This window comes from Oncorhynchus mykiss, chromosome 28 (assembly GCF_057628025.1).
Source record: "Oncorhynchus mykiss isolate SJ-2025 chromosome 28, ASM5762802v1, whole genome shotgun sequence".
NCBI classification, from domain to species: domain Eukaryota; kingdom Metazoa; phylum Chordata; class Actinopteri; order Salmoniformes; family Salmonidae; genus Oncorhynchus; species Oncorhynchus mykiss.
In genome coordinates this window covers 23,932,553-23,956,512 of record NC_143049.1, presented here as the reverse complement: position 1 = coordinate 23,956,512, position 23,960 = coordinate 23,932,553, and the positions used below count along the sequence as shown (strand labels likewise).

The 23,960-nt window shown below is 42.5% G+C and overlaps 1 protein-coding gene across 4 annotated transcripts in view; it reads right to left on the bottom strand.

The window, feature by feature from the left end:
* smg7 (SMG7 nonsense mediated mRNA decay factor) overlaps positions 1–22,913 on the bottom strand; it is a 31,253-nt gene extending 8,340 nt beyond the window's left edge. The window contains exons 1-21 of one of the 4 annotated variants that reach the window (XM_021589538.3): positions 22,578–22,913; positions 20,797–20,828; positions 20,320–20,437; positions 19,895–20,027; positions 18,723–18,894; positions 18,535–18,606; positions 18,239–18,389; positions 17,889–18,024; positions 15,821–15,983; positions 15,343–15,502; positions 15,073–15,143; positions 14,917–14,977; positions 14,673–14,792; positions 14,032–14,449; positions 13,692–13,833; positions 13,389–13,528; positions 12,922–13,161; positions 12,119–12,475; positions 7,922–8,068; positions 7,118–7,204; positions 6,678–6,834 (exon numbers count right to left, since the gene is read on the bottom strand). In XM_021589538.3, the coding sequence (XP_021445213.3) occupies positions 6,678–6,834; positions 7,118–7,204; positions 7,922–8,068; positions 12,119–12,475; positions 12,922–13,161; positions 13,389–13,528; positions 13,692–13,833; positions 14,032–14,449; positions 14,673–14,792; positions 14,917–14,977; positions 15,073–15,143; positions 15,343–15,502; positions 15,821–15,983; positions 17,889–18,024; positions 18,239–18,389; positions 18,535–18,606; positions 18,723–18,894; positions 19,895–20,027; positions 20,320–20,437; positions 20,797–20,828; positions 22,578–22,603 (3,103 nt within the window). In that variant the 5' untranslated portion in view covers positions 22,604–22,913. The remainder of the gene's footprint in view (positions 1–6,677; positions 6,835–7,117; positions 7,205–7,921; positions 8,069–12,118; positions 12,476–12,921; positions 13,162–13,388; positions 13,529–13,691; positions 13,834–14,031; positions 14,450–14,672; positions 14,793–14,916; positions 14,978–15,072; positions 15,144–15,342; positions 15,503–15,820; positions 15,984–17,888; positions 18,025–18,238; positions 18,390–18,534; positions 18,607–18,722; positions 18,895–19,894; positions 20,028–20,319; positions 20,438–20,796; positions 20,829–22,577) is intronic. The other 3 variants (XM_021589540.3, XM_021589541.3, XM_090226128.1) reach the window with 3 other exon arrangements.
* Between the last annotated feature and the right edge of the window lie 1,047 nt (positions 22,914–23,960).

Here is a 23,960-nt window from a genome sequence, read left to right as displayed (position 1 = left end):
TTATGGCTGGGGGGAAGTATTGAGTAGCTTGGATGAATAAGGTTCCCAGAGTAAATTGCCTGCTACTCTGTCCCAGATGCTAATATATGCATATTAGTAGTATTGGATAGAAAACACTGAAGTTTCTAAAACTGTTTTAATGATGTCTGTGACTATAACAGAACTCATATGGCAGGCGAAAACCTGAGACAAATCCAACCAGGAAGTGGGAAAACTGGTGTTTGTAGTTTCATTTAAGTGATTGCCAATCCAATATGCTGTGTCTATGGGGCCAGATTGCACTTCCCAATGCTTCCAGCAGATGTCAACAGTCTTTAGAAAGTTGTTTCAGGCTTCAATTGTGGAAGGGTGTCGAATAAGAGCCGTTTCAACAAGTGGACTAGGCTGAGGCCAATCAGTTGTTTGCTGAGCGGTCAAGCGGGCGCGCCGTTTTTTCTTTTTCCTCTGTAATGAATATTCCGGTTGGAATATTATTGAAGATTTATTATAAAAAGACCCTAAGGATTGATTGTAAACATCGTTTGACATGTTTCTACAAACTGTAATGGAACTCTTGACTTTTCGTCTGGATTTTGCGCTCGAGCATTGTGCCTTTGGAATAGTGAACTAAACGTGCGAACAAAACGGAGGTATTTGGACATAAATATGGACGTAATCAAACAAAACAAACATTTCTTGTGGAAGCGGGAGTCCTGGGAGTGCATTCCGACGAATATCAGCAAAGGTAAGTGAACCTGTTCTCAGATTATTGAATATTGTGCTTTTGCCGTAAAGCTTTTTTGAAATCTGACACAGCGGCTGCACAAGTTAATCTTAAATTCTATGTAAAACATGTATCTTTCATCAAAGTTTATGATGAGTATTTCTGTTATTTGATGTGGCTCTCTGCAATTTCTCCAGATGTTTTGGAGGCATTTCTGAACATGGTGCCAATGTAAACTGAGGTTTATGGATATAAAAATGAACTTGATCGAACAAAACATATATGTATTGTGTAACATTGATTCCTGGGAGTGTCATCTGATGAAGATCGTCAAAGGTTAGTGATTCATTTTATCTATATTTCTGCTTTTTGTGACACCTCTCTTTGGTTGGAAAATGGCTGAATGCTTTCTGTGACAAGTTGCTGACCTAACATATGTTCTGCTTTCATGGAAAAGCCTTTTTGAAATCGGACACGGTGGTTGGATTAACGAGAAGTGTTTCTTTAAAATGGTGTAAAATACTTGCATGGTTGAGGAATTTTAATTATGAGATTTGTTGTTTTGAATTTGGCGCCCGTAATTTCATTGGCTGTTGGCGAGGTGGGACGCTAGCGTCCCGAACGATCCCAGAGAGTTTAAATCACGCTACTCCATTCTTTTCATCTGTCGGCCCCAGCCCCGGACTCAGGCCCTATGTGTAGATAACCGACCCTCTCTGCCCATTCATTGCCATTTTACCGGTTGTTGTTGTCTTAACCGATTAGCGGTTGTTGTCTTACCCGTTGTCTTAGCTAGCTCTCCCAATCAACACCTGTGATTGCTTTATGCCTCGCTTTATGTCTCTCTCAAATGTCAATATGCCTTGTAACCTGTTGTTTAGGTTAGCTATCATTGTTTTAGTTACAATGAAACCCGTAGTTCCACTCATCATACCTCTGAGACCTCCTTTATCCCACCTCCCACACATACGGTGACCTCACCCAGTATAACCAGCATGTCCAGAGATGCAACCTCTCTTATCACTCAGTGCCTGGGCCTACCTCCGCTGTACCCGCACCCCACCATTCCCGTCTGCACATTATGCCCTGAATCTATTCTACCACGCCCAGAAATCTGCTCCTTTGATTCATTGTGCCCTACGCTCTAGACGACCAGTTTTGATAGCCTTTAGCCGTACCCTAATCCTACTCCTCCTCTGTTCCTCGGGTGATGTGGAGGTAAACCCAGGCCCTGCGTGTCCCCGGGCATCCTCATTTGTTGACTTCTGTCATCGAAAAAGCCTCGGATTCATGCATGTCAACATCAGAAGCCTCCTCCCTAAGTTTGTTTTACTCACTGTTTTAGCACACTCTGCCAACCCAGATGTCCTACACGCAGTCAGTCAGGAAAGCAAAGGCTAGCTTTTTCAAGCAGTTTTGGGACACTAAAGTCGATGGAGAACAAGAGCACCTCCTCCCAGCTGCCCACTGCACTGAGGCTAGGTAACACGGTCACCACCGATAAATCCATGAAATTCTAAAATTTCAATAAGCATCTCTACCGCTGGACATGCCTTCCTCTTGGCTACTCCAACCCCGGCCAACAGCTCCACCCCCACCCCGCAGCTACTCACCCGAGCCTCCCCAGCTTCTCCTTGACCCAAATCCAGATAGCAGATGTTCTGAAAGAGCTGCAAAACCTGGACCCGCACAAATCAGCTGGGCTAGACAATCTGGACCCTCTCTTCTAAATCAATCCGCTGCCATAGTTGCAACCCCTATTACCAGCCTGTTCAGCCTCTTTTGTATTGTCCAAGATCCCTAAAGATTGGAAAGCTGCCGCGGTTATCCCCCTCTTCAAAGGGGGTTACACTCTAGACCCAAACTGCTATAGACCTAGATCTATCCTGCCAGGCCTATCTATCCTGCCAAGTCTTCGAAAGCCAAGTTAATAAACAGATCACTGACCATTTCGAATTTCAGCGTACCTTCTCCGCTGTACAATCCGGTTTCCGAGCCGGTCAAGAGTGCACCTCAGCCACGCTCAAGGTACTAAACGATATCATAATCGCCATTGATAAAAGACAGAACTGTGCAGCCGTCTTCACCGACCTGGCCAAGGCTTTCGAATCTGTCAATCACAACATTCTTATTGGCAGACTCAATATCCTTGGTTTCTCTAACGACTGCCTCGCTTGGTTCACCAACTACTTCTCAGATAGAGTTCAGTGTGTCAAATCGGAGGGCCTGTTGTCCGGATGTCTGGCTGTCTCTATGGGGGTACCACAGGGTTCAATTCTCGGGATGACTCTTTTCTCTGTATATATCAATGATGTAGTTCTTGCTGCGGGTGATTCTTTGATCCACCTCTACGCAGATGACACCATTCTGTATACATCTGGCCCTTCTTTGGACACTTAACTAACCTCCAAACGAGCTTCAATGCCATACAACACTCCTTCCGTGGCCTCCAACTGCTCTTAAACGCTAGCAAAACCAAATGCATGCTCTTCAACCGTTCGCTGCCCAAGTCCGCCCGCTTGTCAGCTCGGGGGTTTGAACTTGCAACTTTTCGGTTACTAGTCTAACGCTCTAACCACTAGGCTACCCTGCCGCCCCAAATACCTAGGTGCCTGGCTAGACTGTAAACTCTCCTTCCAGAATCATATCAAAACATCTCCAATCCAATATCAAATCGGCGTTCTATTCCGCAACAAAGCCTCCTTCACTCACGCCGCCAAACTTACCCTCGTAAAACTGATTATCCTACCGATCCTCGACGATGTCATCTACAAAATAGAATTATCACTACTTACACACCATCATCTGCTCATCTATCACTCCAATGTTAATCTACTAAATTGTAATTATTTTGCTACTATGGCCCATTTGTTGCCTTTCCTCCTCGTGACATTTGCACACACTGTATATAGACTCTTTTTTTATATTGTGTTAGACTGTACGCTTGTTTATTCCATATGTAACTGAGTTGTTGTTTCTGTCGCACTGCTTTGCTTTATCTTGGCCAGGTCGCAGTTGTAAATGAGAACTTGTTCTCAACTAGCCTACCTGGTTAAATAAAGGTGAAATATATATATATATATATTTTTTTTTTTTAAAGAGTCCATAACAGCTTATGGATCCCACTTGGAGAAGGTGAATCACGCAATGACCAGAAGTCACCAACAGTCCACTCCCCTACGTACACCAGAGTCTGATGTTTTATGCTACACAGAGAGCATCATGCGGATGGGTCAGCCCCCAGTACAACTCTATTGCAAGCTTTGGAGAAAGTGCCCCAATACCACCCCACTGGACTTCTCTCTGTAATCCATCTTCATGAGTGAAGGAAATGGACTGACAACTTCCATTGACTGTACTTTTTAAGTATGCCTGTTGTGACTACCTAGGCACTCTGACATTCATATGGAAGGTATCCTCACACAACAATTGTGTTCATCAGACCAGGCAAGATTCAGTCATCTCCACCCTGAGAAAATAAATACCAACATACCACACCAGAGCAATGCAAAAAGCATTCCTGAACAAATACGCACATGCTGCAAAAGTGAACTGCTACTTCCTGAGAGAAATGTATCAGTTTGACAGACAAGAGATAAGCAAACAATGGTAAACAGGGCCTACTTAATGAGAGAGTATCCTTGTTCCTCCTTGATGGTGATGACCCAGACCTGATAATGGATTTAAAGAAGCTGAATGGCAAACCACAATCCTTTTGGAAAGAAGTACCAAAGTATTTTAACAAATACACAGCTCATGTTAGCAATTGCAGACATGTTGAGTACTTGTACTTACCTTTTGCTATCTCAGTTGAAGACTTGTGTGACAGCGGAAAAGCGTCTTCCACCAGAAACTAAAATCCCCTCAATTCAGTGGCAAAGACTGTAGTTCACACCCAAGAATCCATGGTCCTCCAGTACACAGGAAGGTTTGACCTCAAGTTCATGGCCCAGTCTCAGGTGATAAGGGATATCAAGAAAAAGTTTGTTGCAGTACAGTGGAACTACATTAAGCAGTTTGCCTGCATGTGGCAGAAGGACTGTGAAATGTTGTGTGGATGATAAGGCAACCATCCCTGTCGGAGAACCTGGCCAGCCTATAGGGACCTGTAACAGGCAGACATCCAAGCACTGCTCCTGTTAGTGGGACAGTTCTAGCAGCTGCAGACCATGATTACCACGAGTGGACTTGTACTATCTGTCATGTTGATCCCAGACATTCCAGCATCTCCATCTAGTTCATGTCAATGACAAGGTTTTCCAGTCAACCAGCCCCCTTTCGACACACAGTTCAAAATCTCAGCATCCTCAGAGGAGAAAACTACAGTGCAGATGTCTCTCCCAACAAGTCCATCTTGATCACTCAATCTGATGGTGGGTCAGACCACAGAACCACATATGCCTCTGTTCAAGCATGCCACACACTCCTGTTTGTTTAACTGGATCTTGACATGCTTATCGCCTGTAGAACAGCACCAGGTAAACAGCTGGGACAAGCCTGCCGAGAGAGTTAATTCCCTTCTAAACTTGGGGCTTCAGGGAACAGCCCTGGCTACCCTAACCCCAGGGAGAAGATGGAAGAATCAAATGAGAAGCACGTGAAGAAGAGTAGCACAATGACAAGTCTAAGTGAAAGAGCCACCAAACAACCAGACCTGAAAGAGGCTTTTGAAAAGCGTGTGCATCCTGTTGCAGCTCTTGTGATTGGTCGGTTTGAGCGCCTGGAGAGGAACACACATAGAAGTACATCAGCCCACAACACAGGAAGAAATTGCCAAAATTCAACCATTCAACATCATTGATACAGAAGTTGACATGATGCATGACCTCAGCGGAAAAGGCCTAGACAAGGAACAGTACAACAAGCAATTCCAGGACAGTCATTTCAAGATGTCCTCCACATTTGCCAGAAGAACAATTTAAGAACTGAAGGTTTGTGCCTGATCCAACATTGACAGTGGACAAACGTGAGCACCAGACATGTGACGATCTGTACAGCCTGGACACCACTGACAAGGACATTCCTTCTCTGACACCAAATATAGAAAATGTAAAGAGGAGTGCTGCCATGGTCAGTGCAAAGGTGAGAGCAACCATCAACTGTGTTGAATGTGAGAACCCAAGGTGCTTGTATGGCTGTCTAAAGAATAGAAAGCAATCCAACGCATTCGGGATGAGACATTTTGGAGACGCAGTATTATTCAACAATCAGTGTCATTCCCAGATGTGTGTCCATTGTGGATGTCTAGATGTTCTTGAGGGGGAAAGAGGTTGTGAGGCTCAAACAAGAATTCCAACATGTCAGGCCAATGAGCCAAGTGTGTAAGCAAGAAGGAAAGCAGTTCATTAAGAGAGCTCCAATAAATAAATAAAAATAAATGAACATGCTAGAGACCAGAAAAAACATGAAATAAAGCACAAAGCAGACCGTGCTGTTGAACAGTAAAAAGCAGCAGGTGATTGTGCTATTGCCTCTGACCACAGAACATAGTAGGTCATTTTTTATTTCCAGATGAGTCTACATGTTGAATCGCCATGGTTTGTTGACACCCAGTAGGTGATCTACTGTGAAGATGTTCTTGATTTTGAGTTCTTTTAATTTTCTATCAGGAATAAAGAAAAGTTATAGTTCTCATTGTATTTAATTTCTCATGATTATAACACTAACATCTGCATTCTTTTTAAGAAAAACAGTGTAAGTTTTCACATGGAATAATATAGCTATTGAAGCTCACATTCTGCCCAGAGCCTGTACAAACTGCCCAGGACAATGTGGTAAAGTACTGTTATTCCTTATCCACTTAATGTTTTATTTTCCCCTCGCCTCACTTTTCTAGGGGAAAAAGCCATTAAAACAGTTTATCAATTTTGACTGGCCCAAGCGTGTTAATTAACACTAACAGGAGTGCTGTTGTGATGTTATGGACAGCTTGGTGTGAAAGGGGGGGGGGGGGGGGGAGAGCGGCGGCAGGTACCTGAGCTGGCAGGAAGGGACGGGGACCATGGAGTTCCTTCAAACAGGGAGTAGAGAGAAGGTTCCTGGTGAAGCATGGGAGTGTCGGGCTTGGGGTTGGGAGCCATGTTCTTCCCATAGGCCTGGCTGAAAATGCTGTTGTTTTGATAGGAACTCTCCTAAACCAAGAACAAAAATACACAATTAGGCCTTTGTCATACGATCAAATGCCAGTCATACATACCCCTTTAGTTAACATTAAACATGGCATTTAAAACTCAACTGGTATTTCAGAGCAAACATACTTAAAAAGAAGCTCAGTGAGACTTCATTTACAAATCTGGCTCAGAGTGACCTTAAACCACTGCATGTGAGATGCTGCAGACATTTTCCTTTTCAACAAACAGCAGTCAAAACAAGTATAGGGGCAGGGCGGAGCTTTTCCCATGCATACATACGGACCTGAATTGGGAACCCAGATAAGGGCATGAGAGAAGATGACTGGCCCATCACCTCAGAGCCACTTTCCATTCTTGACTGACTTGGCAACTATAGGAGAGAGTTGGGGAAAACAGTTACAGTATCAGATGTGTTAACTAATAGCTTCTGATGAATGTAATTTATTCCATCAGCACATTCTCCCAAGTCGACGCTGCAGGTGTTTGTATGTTTGCTATTAATACTGACAGGGTTGAAATTTACACAACATGTAATCCCAGTTACAGTTTGTTCAACCTGATCAAGTACAAAATGTCTGTTTCTCTCATTGTGGATAATGTAGGCATGCCTACAACATTTTACAGGAATTCTGCATAGACAACATTTAGCCTAATCCTCCAAAAATGCACAGTGACTGCTCAGAAGTACTGGGTGTATTTCTGTTAACATAGAATAAGGAACAAAACCACACAATCATATAAACACTAGCCTGGAAAAACACACGTACAGATTCTGAACTCTTATTTAACATATAAGCCTTACAGTATTTAAATGAGCCATATCCCTCCCACTTAAGTATTCTACTCACATCCCAGACAATGCTGCTTAAAACTAGTTGTAAAGGTGAATCTGGGCCTGTATTCATAAAGCGCCTCATGAGTACTGACCCTGAATCAGGCCCCCCCCCCCCCCCCCCCCCCTACATGTAATCTTACTGATTATGTTCTAAAACTGATCCTAGATCAGCATGCTTTATGAATACGTGTCCTGATGTTTAACATGCTGGTTAAGCCAGGGGGATTACATTAAGAGAAATTAACTACGTACAAATATATTTCGTCCTGGAGCAGTACTAAGAGGGCCAGCCAAGGCCTGGTAGAAACCATGAGGCTTAGTAAAGGCCAGCTCTTCCTCCTCCTCAAAATCTGATATACTTTTTAACAGGTCTGGAGGCAGAAGAGGGGAGCTCTTGTCCTAGTGAGAGAATGAAGCAAAAAAGAATGGAAGGAAAAAAGAAACAGAAAAGGTAAGCCAGTAAGAAATAGGTTGGCAAAGGGATAAGTTACCCAAAGATGTGGAGAAGCCAGTAAAAAGGTAGAAAAAAGACAGGCCTAGTTTTCCAGATATACACTGGGTTTATGAGTCTAATTTACCAAAGGTATTATATAAACCCATACATTGCAGTTGGAGTTGTTCAAGCATAACAATTTGACACCAATGTAAGATGCTGGAGATTAATCATACAACCAGATAGTATTACAACTTTCAAATTCCTTCCTAGTCAAGTCGAACACCTTAGAAAAAAATGAAAATGAGGCCAAAACAGAAGTGGGAGGAACCTGCAAGCACTACATAAGAACAACATACAGTTGAAATCGGAGGTTACATACACTTAGGTTGGAGTCATTAACTCATTTTTCAACCACTCCACACATTTCTTGTTAACAAACTAGTTTTGGAAAGTCGGTTAGGACATCTACTTTGTGCATGACAAGTAATTTTTCCAACAATTGTTTAGACAGATTATTTCCCTGTATCACATGTCCAGTGGGTCAGAAGTTTACATACACTAAGTTGACTGTGCCTTTAAACAGCTTGGAAAATTCCAGAAAATGATGTCCTGTGGAGGTGTACCTGTGTCCCTGTGGATGTATTTCAAGGCCTACCTTCAAACTCAGTGCCTCTGTGCTTGACATCATGGGAAAATCAAAAGAAATCAGCCAAGACCTAGAAATTGTAGACCTCCACACGTCTGGTTCATCCGTTGGAGCAATTTCCAAACGCCTGAAGGTACCACGTTCATCTGTACAAACAATAATACGCAAGTATAAACACTATGGGACCACGCAGCCGTCATACCGCTCAGGAAGGAGAAGCGTTCTGTCTCCTAGAGATGAACGTACGTTGGTGCGAAAAGTGCAAATCTATCCCAGAACAGCAGCAAAGGACCCAGTGAAGATGCTGGAGGAAAAAAGTATCTATATCCACAGTAAAACACGTCCTATATCGACATAACCTGAAAGGCCGCTCAGCAAGGAAGAAGCCACTGCTCCAAAACTGCCATAAAAAAGGCAGACTATGGTTTGCAACGGCACATGAAGACAAAGATCGTACTTTTCGGAGAAATGTACTCTGGTCTGATGAAACAAATATAGAACTGTTTGGCCATAATGACCATCGTTATGTTTGGAGTAAAAAGGGGGAAGCTTGCAAGCTGAAGAACACCATCCCAACCGTGAAGCACGGGAGAGGCAGCATCATGTTGTGGGGGTGCTTTGCTGCAGGAGGGACTGGTGCACTTCACAAAATAGATGGCATCGTGAGGAAGGACAATTATGTGGATATATTAAAAGCAACATCTCAAGACATTGGTCAGGAAGTTAAAGCTTGGTCGCAAATGGGGCTTCCAAATGGACAATGACCCCAAGCATACATCCAAAGTTGTGAAAAAATGGCTTAAAGACAACAAAGCCAAGGTATTAGAATGGCCATCACAAAGCCCTGACCTCAAACCTATAGAAAATTTGTGGGCAGAACTGAAAAAGCATGTGCGAGCAAGGAGGCCTACAAACCTGACTCAGTTACACCAGCTCTGTCAGGAGGAATGGGCCAAAATTCACCAAACTTATTTTGGGAAGCTTGTGGAAGGCTACCTGAAATGCTTGACCCAAGTTAAACAATTTAAAGGAAATGTTACCAAATACTAATTGAGTGTATGTCAACTTCTGACCAACTGGGAATGTGATGAAAGAAATGAAAGCTAAAATAAATAATTTTCTATTATTCTGACATTTCACATTCTTAAACTAAAGTGGTGATCCTAACTGACCTAAGACAGGGAATTTTTACTAGGAATAAATGTCAGGAATTGTGAAAAACTGAGTTTAAATGTATTTGGCTAAGGTGTATGTAAACTTCCGACTTCAACTGTAGCTCCCAATCGGTTGCACAAACAACCAACAAGTATGGTCAGTCCAGTAGCAGATCTTTAAAACCTACACGCTGGACATATTTCCTGTGGGTCCAGGACAGGATTTCCGAAGCATACACCAGGCCAATAAATGAGTCCAGCGAGAGCCAATGGACTCAAATCCAACATTTAGTGTTGAGTAGGCTAATAATGTACCCTTCAGCATAGGCATCATATAGCCCAATACGCATCCTCTCAGCACTTTGTTACAACAGTAACACCATAAATACACCAAATCGTAAAACACACTAAAGAATTGTAAATATTGTTTTACAAATAAATAAACATAAACTAGGGTTCCATCCAATTGGCGACAGATGATTTTCATGTGAATATTCTAAAATCCGCATTAAAAACATGCGCATTTTACCACCCCAGATGCGTTTCCATCAAATAGACTTGTTGAGGATAAAAGGTTGTGTGTGATGACATAGAGCACATAAAAATACCTTCTACTGTTAAATTCCTATGTATGAAATAAAAAAAACAAGTTAATCGGGTGTCCGTTGCATTTTCAACTCGGATGATTTTCGCACAAAAAATGTTGCGTTAGATAGCAAGTGTGTCCACTCTGGTATTGGCAAGTGCGCTCTAGCCAACAGCTCGCAGATACAGTGGGGATAGGCCTTTAACCAACATGAGATTATTGTGAAGAAAAGAGCAAGATCATTTTTATTTGTCAAATGACAGCCAAGCAAGCAGCGATGATCATGTCACCAGAATAAGACTCTCAATATTTATTGGAATGAAGCATCACCTTGTACTTTCACAACTTATTTCATCTGTAGTCTAATAAACTGCATACTTTCCCGAAGTAGTGGGAGGACCACGTCCTCGCATGACTCCAAGTTTACTTCAAATATTGATTTAATAATCATCATCATATCGCACATAATTAATTTTAACAAAAAAATCCCACCTCGTCTAGCGTATTTTGTTTTGACGACATTTGGAAAGTTTACAGGCAAATGTTGTGTTTCCATCAGGACTGTCATGACTTTTATCCGCCATATACTTTACTCACATAAAAAAAGGTTGTCCCTCCTGTCTCAGCCTCCAGTATTTATGCTGCAGTAGTTTATGTGTCGGGGGGCTAGGGTCAGTTTGTTATATCTGGAGTACTTCTCCTGTCCTATTCGGTGTCCTGTGTGAATCTAAGTGTGCGTTCTCTAATTCTCTCCTTCTCTCTTTCTCTCTCTCGGAGGACCTGAGCCCTAGGACCATGCCCCAGGACTACCTGACATGATGACTCCTTGCTGTCCCCAGTCTGTGCTGTGCTGCTGCTCCAGTTTCAACTGTTCTGCCTTATTATTATTCGACCATGCTGATCATTTATGAACATTTGAACATCTTGGCCATGTTCTGTTATAATCTCCACCCGGCACAGCCAGAAGAGGACTGGCCATCCCACATATGCTCTCTCTAATTCTCTCTTTCTTTCTCTCTCTCGGAGGACCTGAGCCCTAGGACCATGCCCCAGGAATACCTGACATGATGACTCCTTGCTGTCCCCAGTCCACCTGACTGTGCTGCTGCTCCAGTTTCAACTATTCTGCCTTATTATTATTCGACCATGCTGGTCATTTATGAACATTTGAACATCTTGACCATGTTTTGTTATAATCTCCACCCGGCACAGCCAGAAGAGGACTGGCCACCCCACATAGCCTGGTTCCTCTCTAGGTTTCTTCCTAGGTTTTGGCCTTTCTAGGGAGTTTTTCCTAGCCACCGTGCTTCTTCACCTGCATTGCTTGCTGTTTGGGGTTTTAGGCTGGGTTTCTGTACAGCACTTTGAGATATCAGCTGATGTACGAAGGGCTATATAAAATACATTTGATTGATTGATTGATTGGCTGGAACTGGTTATAGAAAAGAAAGAGCATAAGACCAAACCTATTCCACAACCCTTCCTTCTCCTTAAACTCTCCATTCCCTAATTTGCAGTGTTTAGTCTCAAATGGAACCTGGTCAAAAGTAGGGCACTAAATAAGGAATAGAGTGCCATTTGGGATGCAACTTAGGTCTAGGTGGTTGAGGAGTACACCAAGACTCACCTCAAAAGGAGGCCCTCTGGGTGTGTTGTCCTGGTCTGGGTGGAAGGCCCCGGGGGGCAGCCGCTTGCCTATCCTCTCCCCCACCATCGGTCTGTTATCCCCCATACGGTAGGAAGGGTCCCAGTAAAAATCCTGCATTTTCACATCCGGGTACTTCATCTTCTTGTCCATGCTGTTCTGCTGGGGCACCGTCTGCATGGCGTACTGCTGTTGCTCAAAGAGCTTGAGGGGGTCCTGGGGGCTTCCCATGTAGTAGGGCTGCTTGACAGGCATCTGCATGGCCTGCATCTTCTGCATGGTGGGCTGGGTCTGGTGCTGCTGGCCCCACATCTGTCCAGCCTGATCTACTTGCATGTACTGTTGGTCAGGAGGAAAACAGGACACTTGTCAAAAAAAAATCCCTGCAGCACAACACACTAAAACAGTCCATCTATGCAGGAAAAACATGACGCCCATCATACATTTCAAGTTGCAGCGCAAAACAGTAAAACTGCCTCTAACAGACAAGCTCATTAATTACGGCAGAAAACGTTTATTTATTTTTTATCTTTATTTAACTAGGCAAGTCAGTTTAGAACACATTCTTATTTTCAATGACGGCCTAGGAACAGTGGGCTAACTGCCTGTTCAGGGGCAGAACAACAGACCTTTTACCTTGTCAGGTCAGGTATTCGATCTTGCAACCTTTCGGTTACAAGTCCAATGCTCTATCCTGTAAATAACCATTCTGTCTTTCAACAGACTGGACTGATGTTATCTATTAGTATCTTACCAGACCAGAACCATTGTGATCTATAATTTACCTGCTGCATCCCTGGATGGTGAGGTGGGCTTTTGCCCAGCTGTACTGGCTGCACAGGCTTGGTGGGTGACTGCTGCTGTTGGACAAGAGCCTGGACCTGGAGCTGCACCTGCTGCATGGTCTGAGAAGGCTGTTGCTGGGGCTGGCCCTGGGGGGCCCCTTGGTTCATCGCCCCTGGCACTGACGGCCTCTGCTGGCTGTATGGAATGTGCGACGGCTTCCCAGTCTGAACCTGCACCTGCTGGATGCCATGAAAAAGACTTCGTTATGGTATCGTTGTTTGGTTCTAAGCACATTTGAATATGTTTGCACAAGAGGATCAGGGGGTGGTTTTCCAAATTAAACATAGCCCTGGACTAAAAGTAATTTTCAATGGAGATTCTACATTAAAAGTCCTTTTAAATCCAGGATTAGGCTTAATCTGTGTCCGCTATTCTGGCCCTTAGAGTTGAGCATGTCTCCCTTTACCTGCTGGGCACCGGGCTGCTGAGGGTGGGAGGCCGACTGCAGGAACGGCCCGGGGACAGACATGCCCGTAGAGAAGGTAAAGCCCGGATTCATGGAGAACGCCACAGGAGGAGGGATCACATAGGCCGGAGGGGGGAAACCTGGAAAGATCAAGTTAATTTAATTTATTCACATGGCAGAATACAATTGAACTGCAAACAGTTTCAACATAAAACAGAGAAGGTTATTCACTACTCTTAGATCTAAAAATCTTTTAAGTGTAAAACTTTTCAATCTAGGCACTGTGAGAGGTAGTGCTAGTACCTTGTCGGCTGGGCAGTGGAGGGAAGGCTCCCGGGTGGTGGATGGGGATGAACTGGGAGGAGCAGGTAGTCTGGGTCTGAGTGACTGGAGTCTTCCTGGCCTCAGACACTGGCGTCTTCCTCATATCCGACTGGGCTTTCACCTGCATGAAGACACACAAACTCAGTCAGTAAAGTACTTAAGCCTTCAACCACAATAAACATGTCTGAATCCCAAAGGGCACTCAGTGGGCCCTGGTCAAAAGTAATGCATTCCATAGGGGGTAGGGTGCTTTGTGGGATGCATACATACAATCACAGGATATATCCCAACTTAAAGAAAAACTGTTTATTTATTTGACCTGTTTCCCTGCGTCTGCAGCTTTCTCATGGCTGTTCTTCTTCACCTCACTCTTCCTCTTGCCATCCCTCTTCTGCTCTCCTTTTCCCGGCACCCCGTTGCCTTTGCCGAAGTCCCTTCGTTCCTTCCCTGCCTCCTTCTGGTGGTGATTGCGGCTGGACTCCCTGCTCTGCTCCCGGGGCTTGATGTTCTCCTTGAAGGTCACCACGGGCCTCTCGCCAATCTCCAACACGCTGTTCTGGGTCTTGCCCATGGACAGGACTGACTTCAGGCCCATGTTGCCCTCGTTGGGGGTCTGCTCACTGTTGGAGGACTCCTGGAGCACAGGGGCATCCTTCTCCTGGGGCTCCTCGATGGCCAATTCCTCGATGTCGGTGATGAACAGCAGCAGGCCGTCGCTGACTTTGTACTGAATCAGCCTGAAACATAGTACACACAAGATTATTTTATTATCCAATGTACATGGGAGTCCAAAGCAAACTTGTCTTCTGCTTTATTCCAACCCCTCCAAAATACACAGGCCGTGTGAAATACTGTTGCATCTATTAAAAGAAAGCAATTATTCAAAGATGGAAACTGCTTTTATATTGTTGTTATGGATGTGGTAGTTCAAAACAGTAATGGGTAGAGAGGAAGACACACCCTGGCTGGTTGTCTGCCACCCATTTCCCCAGGCTGATGAGCCTCTGATGACGGGCACGGACTGGCAGACCCTCCTTGTCCACAGCAACACCCTGGTGGCCTTTAGTGAAGTCAAGGGTCCTGGAAAAGGAGTACACCAAAATGGGTGGCAGACCATGGTTAATACACTAAAACATGGTATGCACACAACGACACATTCTATATGGAAGAGAGGCTGAGCCAAAAGGGGATGTACTGTATGTACCGTAGCGCTGGCCTGAGAGCCAAAAACCCCTGCAGTTCAAACTCCTCTGGAAGTGGAGTCACTGGAAGAGAGAGGTAAGGGACATTATTTAGAGACAATCAAGAAAAAGTTAAACAAATTTGTATATCAAAAGCAGAGATATCGAATGGCCATTACTTGATGCACAGGAAACATCCTCTTCCTTTGGCTGGAAACTGTTCAGAATGGACACCAGCCAAGGCCAAACACTAAGGTGAAATAAGAGCAAAATATTGTGTAACTAAATGTAGACCATACAAAACCACATTCAAAAGTATTACTGCTATTACTAAGATCTAAAAGAAAAAAGTCCAAAACAAATAAACACGCTACAACACCAGACAGGCAGAATGTATCTAAACACCTAGAGGGAAAACAGTAACATTGAAAGAGAAAAGATACACATACTACTGTCGTCTGTCCACAGCACCGTCCTGAAAAACGGTAGGTCGTAGTTTGAGCCAGTCCAGGGACACCTTGATGGCTGGCAATGGACATTCTCCCATGATCTCCTCTCCTCGGTTCTTGTTCAGCAGTGCTCGGCTACACATGACACCAAGAAATGACACTGTGGGAAAGGAAGAGGGCCTTAAAACACCAACAACAACCTGGCTCCTTGAATCATTCCAATTCCACAGAGAGTGAGGTCGAGGAAAGAGAAACAGGTCATCTGATAGTGGGGCCGTGAGAAAGCACCCTGCAGTTGACACAGTTCAATCTAAGATAACTGATTTGGTAACATCGATAAGTACTTCCAGATTATTTTTTAAAAAGCAAGTAAAACTCCAAATCTAAAAACAGCAGTTGCATAACCACGAACAGCCATGTCATTCACAAGGTAAGATGTATCGTGCATATTGAGAGACAATTGGAGTTGGGGACATACTGAAGAGACCGAGAAGTTGGAACCAGCCGATTTGCTCCTCGGAGCTGAAGCTCTGGTCGTCTGTTTCATTGCCGAAGTCCCTCAGATGGTGCAGCTCAAACATGTTGATAATTGTTATGTGGACCAGCTGCTGGGAGCTGAAGGCTTTCTGCAGAATCAGCCGCTACAAAAAAACAAGGATGTTTACGCTACTTTCATATGGAATTGGGGTAGCTTCAGACATCTTCGGGCAGTTTCCTGGATACAGATTAAGCCTAGTCCTGAACTAAAAAGTACTTTCAAAGAATATTCTCCAATGAGAATAATTAAGTCCAGGACTAGGCTTAATCAGTGTCCGGGAAACTGGCCCAAAGACTTTCGTAGAATGGTACATATCCAAGACCACTATTATCTACGCTTACAGACAAGACTTCACAGTATGTTGCCTATTACATTTTTTTTTTAGTAGATTTTTAAGATCTGCTAATATTTGTTTCAAAACCAATTCAGTCTTTTTTTTGCCACATTCTTGCCGGGATAAGCTTTTCTAAATCGCCAGTGCACGGCAAGTTGGAGTAGATATGAGCCTGTGTCTATTTTAATAAATCCATTGAATAAACATCATCAAAGAAATCAATTATTAATTTGTTTTAGGCAGGTCTTAAGAAACATAAGCCTAATAAAAATGTATTCAAAATAATAAAATGCCATATTTTGCTTTTAACTATGTTATTAGTCTGTGCAGCCTGAGGAAATCAATAGTTAATTAAACAGACAAGACACACTTAGGCTACCCTGATCACAGTCACAGATTTTATAGAAGGCTATGAATATAAATGAAATATAACACAAAATACAAATAATATTTTTTAACCACACTACTTGAGTCACGGCAACGTGTGGAACCGCTGTCATAAAAAAAGGTAAGAATTTATAAACAGAGCCCAAGCTTTTCTGATCCCTGTTTCATCTCTTTCCTACCCTCACTCCACTTTGTTAGGGAGCAGGGTCTTACATTGAGTATACTCATCATGATACCGATAGAAAATAATAGCAATCTATATTTTCCAAAAGCATGCGAGTATCATGTTCATATTTCACAGCCTCCGTGGGCTTTTAGACAGTTGCCTATACGTGATAGAGCAAAATAATAGGCTGCTCTTGATTTAGGCTACATTATTGCATGCTAAATGTTTCTGGTCAGTGATAGATGAGGAAACAAATAGATGCGCTTTACCACCTTCACATATTTGCCCAGCCAGAGAATTAACCAAATTTACAGACAGATTCAGTGAAACAAAATCACACTGATTGATTAAGTCACAGGCATTTGGTCAGGAGTAGGCCTAGTCTACTAAGCGACTGAAGAGCAAAATAATCCACTTGTTAAATTATACGGAACTAAAATATAAAAACGCAACAATTTAAAAGATTTAGCTGAACAGGGTTTATATAAGGAAATCAGTCAATTGAAATAAATTCATTAGGCCCTAATCTATTGATTTCACGACTGGGCAGGAGCTTAGCCATGGGTGGGCCTGGAAGGGCATAGGCCCACCCACTGGGGAGCCAGGCACAGCCAATCAGATTAAGTTTTCCCCCCAACAAAAAGGGCTTTATTACAGACATAAATAGTCCTCAGCAGCAGCAGCAACAGGAACAGGAATTATATATGGATCCATCTTGTTGAGATTAAGAAAACAGTGCATGAGTGGGCTATGCGAAAACATGGGTGAAGGGACATGCCTTGCAAAGTTTAGAACTGCCAGGAGGATAGTAGTAACGGGCGCTGCCTAGCAACCATCCAAGACCTTAAGAGCATAGTGTGCGTGCCAATGCTGCCTCAGCATTACAGATACATTTCATACTAAACCGTAAGCAGAACATTACCGCAATCATGACCAGGTCATCAGGCAGAAATAAAATAGAGGCTTTGTCGCCAGTAATACCTTTCATCTATAAAGAAAAGTAGGCAAAAAGTTGACAGGATGCTGAAGTTGGTGGAAACACGTCTTGGTTTGAAAGGTATATATCCTTAGTTCCCCTTCACAAAGTATGCAAGGATTTAAACTTTACTTTAAAACATTACCTGAAACTGTTCTTCCAGCTTTTCTCTCAGGTTGTTAAGCTTCTCCAGGCTCTTGCTCAGGTAAACGTGACCATGGAACTTGATGAAGGCCTTGATGAAATCTGACACACTCCACTTTGTTTTGACCTCATCGCGGCTGAGGACGAGACAGGGATTAAGTATACATGGAACAACTTTAACTCCATACACTGTAAACCAGCTGGGTGATATCAACACCAGTTAAGATGGAAATCAAAATGCTCATTAGTCCCATCCCAAATGATGGTTGATAAAGGTGGGAAAATAAATAAAGCTAAACATCTTCAAAAGAGCAATTGAAATGAGGCTACAATAAAAATGCTCAATGATACCTTTCAACAGCTTTAGCGAGAGCTTTCTGCAGGTTGGTGGAGGCTGCAGGGAAAGGGAACTTGACGGCAATGCTCCTGCAGTAGTAGAATATCGTTGTGAGGTGGTCCCCTTTAGAGGAGGCCAGGATGGCCAGCTGATTGTAAGGCTGACCTGTTGGAGGAGAGACACTGACAGATCAACAGAAGACTCCGTATACGGAAATGATTTCCTTGTCAGGTAAAAGAAAAAGCACATTAATGTTGCGTGTGTCAGTAAACAAATACTGTACAGGAAAACTTCTGTATAAAGTACTTACCATTTGAAGGGACAAGTTGAGCTGCGTGTCTGTAATAGGACTCCGCTTGGCTGGTTTGGTTGCGATATCGTGCTGGAAGGGGGGGGGGGGGGGGTAGCGTGTAAGAAAAACTCCTCAAAGCATTGCTTTGACCACAAAATGGTCTGCACAGTTAAATTATTTTGTAGCGATAATGTGACAACACTCACCGATGTCTCCGAGGTGGACGAGACAATGCTGGCAGATATAAGAGCAAGAGCTGGGTTGGGGTTTTACAATGGCGCTGGTGTTGGTCTGTTTATTGCTGATAATTCCAAGCTGAGATGACTTCACACGGCAAGGCAAGTCCACGTTGAACACGGTACACAGCTCCTGTAGTAACTGTTAGAGGCCAGGATCAACTATTATTAAGAGCAGCCGAGTTCTGCCTCATTTTCACATTGTAGATCTTCAAATATAATTTTATGTGTAATGTGTTGACCCCAGTTGAAACTGTCCTGACTTTTGTTATTAAATTAATCATTTAGAAATTACAGCACTTTTTGTACATAGTCCCCTCATTGTAAGGGACAAATTCACTTGTGTATTAAAGTAGTAAAAAGAGTGAGTATTTGATCCCATATTCATAGCACGCAATGAATACATCAAGCTTGTACCTTCTGTTGTACATTGTTCCCTAATCAAAAAAACGTAATAAATACATTTCAAGCATCATTTTAATTTCTGATGAACATACACTATCCAGTGCATTCGGAAAGTATTCAGACCCTTTGGTATTCTCCAAATTTTGTTACGTTAGTCTTATTCTAAATTGTATTAAAATGTTTAAAAATTCTCAATCTACACACAATACCCAAAAATGACAAAGTGACATTTCTGGAGCATTGAAGGTACCCAAGAACACAGTGGCCTGTATTTAAATTAAATACATTTGGAACCACCAAGACTCTTCTAGAGCTGGCCAAACTGAGCGATCGGTGGAGAAGGGCCTTGGTCAGGGATGTGACCAAGAATCCGATGGTCACTGACAGAGCTCCTCTGTGGAGATGGGAGAACCTTCCAGAAGGACAACCATCTCCGCAGCACTTTTTTTATATAAACACACATATATTTTTTTGGTTTGTTTATTGCTTTGTCATTATGGGGTGTTGTGTGTTGATTGATGAGGGGAGAAAACAATTTCATCAATTAGGCTGTAATGTAACAAATGTGGAAAAAGTAAAGGGGTCTGAATATACTGTGTGTACGTGTACACACACACACTTGTTTTTATGGTTATGACATTTTATTTTCATGACTGTCTTCATCCATAAACATCGGTTACGCAGTTATATGGCAATTGTGCCAGCCCTAGTTAGGCTACGTTTTAGTTGCAACTTACTTGTGTGTAGAATCCACTAGCTGCTTCGAGAAATAGGGACAGATTGGCCTGCACCTCACTTCTATTGGGGTTGGCTCGGTTCTTGGCTTGACTCTGTAGTGTTGTTATTTGATTTTTAAAAGCATGGTTCCAGCTGAAAAAAAGAGGAAATTAAATACCTTTTAGTTTAATCAAACAGCTGATGATAATCAATCTAATTCCAACAATACAACAGTTGTATTGTGCTTGAACGCAAGCTGACTCACTAAATATATCTACCGTCTTTCTTGTTGTCTTGCAATCTTACAAATATAATTGTATAATTGAGGACTATCTAATTGTTAGGAAGCAAGACTAAGATCCCTAGACCTAGCAAGATAATTGATAGTAGTAGGCAGACTAATCAGTTTCATAACATAATCAATATAATGTAAACTGGGGCTTACAGATCTTGCTCCACTTTCTTGTCCAAAGCATACTCCAGATCAGTCACCAGCATCTTCTGGTACAAGTCCTGAAGCGCTTGCCTTGAAGTCCAGACCTCTGCTGCACCAAGCTTAAAATCTAGGGGAAAAGATGACACTCACTGATCTTTTATACACTTCAGATGGATACTAAACCACTAGAAAGAGATTATATTTCTATAGGCTAAACATCATTCATCAAATAGGACTTCAACAGTGAGACTATTCATAGATACCATGGGATACATATGCAGAATATGACAAATGAATATGCAATCCCTGTCCCGGCTGTGGGGATTATCAACATCCAAAAACAGACAAGTATAAAAGCTTTCAAGAACAAAAATTTCGACATTAAGAGAAGATATAATCAAAAGCAATACTGTCTGCAATTCATACTCTATATGCAGGGGTTGATGATTAAAACAAAGCAAGCCCAAATTTGAGGTGTGAACATACCTGTCATGTCAGCCTTCAGGGCCTCTGCCTGCCTGCTCGGTTGTAAACAAACAAAAGAGGCGGCAAGCTAAGTCAATCAATACAGACCCACTGAGAACCACATTTTACGACGCTACCTAGTATAAACCATAATGAATTAAGATCCGTGTATTGGATATTTAAAAAGATTAACATTAAAGCTATGGGGATTAACGACAGGGTGTGCTAGTCCTCTGCCACTAATTCCTAAACTCAATCCAACATGTAACAGGAGATTGTATGTGGTTTGACATGCTGGAAAGGGATAGGCTAAAAACTACAGATACTACTAGTTTCAATGGAAACTAAGCACTATTTGCCAGACAACAGGAGGAAACATATGTTTTCGTCTTACGTAATAGACTACTTCTCATGATCACATCTTTCCATCGCCAATATAATGCATTTTTGGATTACTATGGATTCAAATGATACAATACTACTGGTATCTCGTAAACTAAGCAGGATTGGCCATATACTGTTGTTATTATCCTTCACCGTGTAGCTCAATGGTCGGGCTAGGGATGAAGAATACTAATATACAGGGCTCGCGCTGCCAATGTAGGGGGTGAAGTGTTTCTGCTCCTGTATTTCTTAAAGCACGATTTGCTCTAACATCCCAATATCTGTCAACCAAATATTAGCCAATTGCTCTCTGTTATAACAAAGGACCTGTATATTTTCATAAAAACAGCAAATTATTGGTTTCATTTCGTGAGACAGGCACAGTGAATTGTCAATCCAGCAAACTCGCACTCAAACAGGCCAAACTGGAATGCATGTATACCAAATTTAATCTAGCGTTAGCCAAAGACTGTCACCAGTCGCTGGCTGGCTACGACTTTAGATTGCTTATAGTGGATGAATCTATGGTTACATTTGGCTTGCTGACTTTACTTGGCGTTTGATTTACAACATCCTTGCCTGGATAATCCAATGTCACTGACACTGGTCTGAGCTGCTAGGTAACGTTCTGCTAAAGCCAAGGCCCATGTAGCCAGCCATTTAAATATATATATATTGTTAGTAATAAATGTGGATATAAAAGGTACACTGCAGTGACTAACGTTAGCTAACTAATCCAGTTTAGCTAGATAAATGGTAGACATCCGGACTCAGGTTGACATCCATTAGCTAACTAGCTACCAAGCTAAAAACGACATGCCCAGCAGGCTAACGTTAGCTAACTACCAAACAAGGGCAGGGGCGCTACTAGGTTAGCTAGCTAACGGCTGCCTATGATTAAACTAGTTATCCGTTCGCTAAGTAACGCGCTCGAGAATTAACTTAGTAACGTTAGCTAGCTATTAATTTTCCTTACGAAACATACTACTTCCATTCATTTGCTATGGAAATAACCATAATGGTTAGTAAAAACTTGGCTAACGTGTTATCGTATCGACCGAGCAAGCTAACGTTAACTAGCTAGTCACCCTAACGTTACTAGCGAGCTAGAAAACTGTGTACTTTAGCTCACTAACATGCTAGCAGTAACACCCATAGCTAATAACTGACCCTACTCACAGTCACATACGTTTTTAACACGAATAAACAACAAGGATGGCACCTTTAGTGAAATTGCGTTCAAATAGGTAACATTAGCTGCTAGCTCAAATAACGCGTTTTCCTGTGTTGTGCGTTGCTAGCTAACGCTGCTGGCTAATTAGCTAGACAGAACGGACATTTGTGACGATAGCGCAAATAAGATTAAGCAGTAGGTGAGAAGGGAAAAAAACTTATAAAATGTAGAATTTCAAATTTACCGTAAATATTGGGCGCAGAGGTTCATCCTGTCCGATCACCGGTCTTTAGACAACGAGTGGTCCAAAAGCAAGCGCTACTCCCGGCGCCATATTGTTCGTCACTCTGTCACTAACAGAGCCACCGGCCCAGTTGCTGCGTTCTTGACAACTCTGAAACTCAAAAACCTCTGAGTTAAAAATTTGCGTAGGGTTTTTGTGTAGAGCTTCCTATTGGTTGATTCTGATACATTCCGAGTGGGAAACTCTGACCAAATCTTTCTACGAGTTTCCAAGTCGGAATGTCCGAGTTCCAAGCTGTTGTGAACGTGGTAAATGTACACCATGCAAATTCTGAGCGGCACAAGGTATGGTCAAGTTTTGTTTCAAGCCAGTGGGCCTGCCTCGCGGTCACACTGACCTACAATAATATATAAATTCTGACCTCAATTGCCTTGGGCGGAATTAGGAAAATTATCAGCATGTACCTAGGCTAACTAGGTTCACCTAGGTTAACTAAGAGGTTAATTATAGGCTATACTAGAATGGAATCACCCAGACATTTACAGTTCGATTGCCTTTTTCACATCACAAGTCGAGTCAACTTTGCCATAAGGGTCCTGACCTCTTGGCAGATATATTAGGTCTATGCTCGTTCACAACAGGGAGGTTGCAATACTGCACACAGCCAACCCCAATGCAAACAGGGGAACACAACAGGGGATCACAACCTTAAAAAGGCAGCAGAATTATCCCACCTCTGCCACCAATGTAGTGATTAAAAGACAAATCAAATTCGGAACAGCCAGAATGGGGCTTGAACCAGCGACCCTGCTGTTATGGGGCGAGCATAGCACCAGGGAGCCCAAGACCAGACCAATTTTAAAGATAACATGGAGTCTATGAGGAAAATACGTTTAATTTCACTATATAACCAATTAACATAAACTCAATTATTTGTTGAATTATTAAATGCATGATATACTGTATATTATGTCAAGCTATCACAGCAAATGTATAGGCCTAATTATTATGATTATAATGGTAAATTGTCCATGGGCCACACAAACCGTAAATGCAACTTGAGGGTATAGTGCCAGCGCAGAAAGGATGGAATGTTCTTTACATTAAAGGAAAACCCACTTGCCACATCAAATTATGCATTTTGTGACAAAGTGACACTTTTCTTCTTGAATGTCCAATATCTTGAAAACTTGACTGCTGACATTCAAAACATTTTGGGACTGTATTAACAGTGGACTAATAAAACATATATAAATATATAGTTTTTGAGTGGAGTTTTCACATAAGGTAAGCCTATAAGACTAAGGCCATCAGCCCTTTTAACAACAGTTAGTTCAGTGTTCTCACTTAATTAAACTTAAGTCAGAAGCAAAGTAATACTGG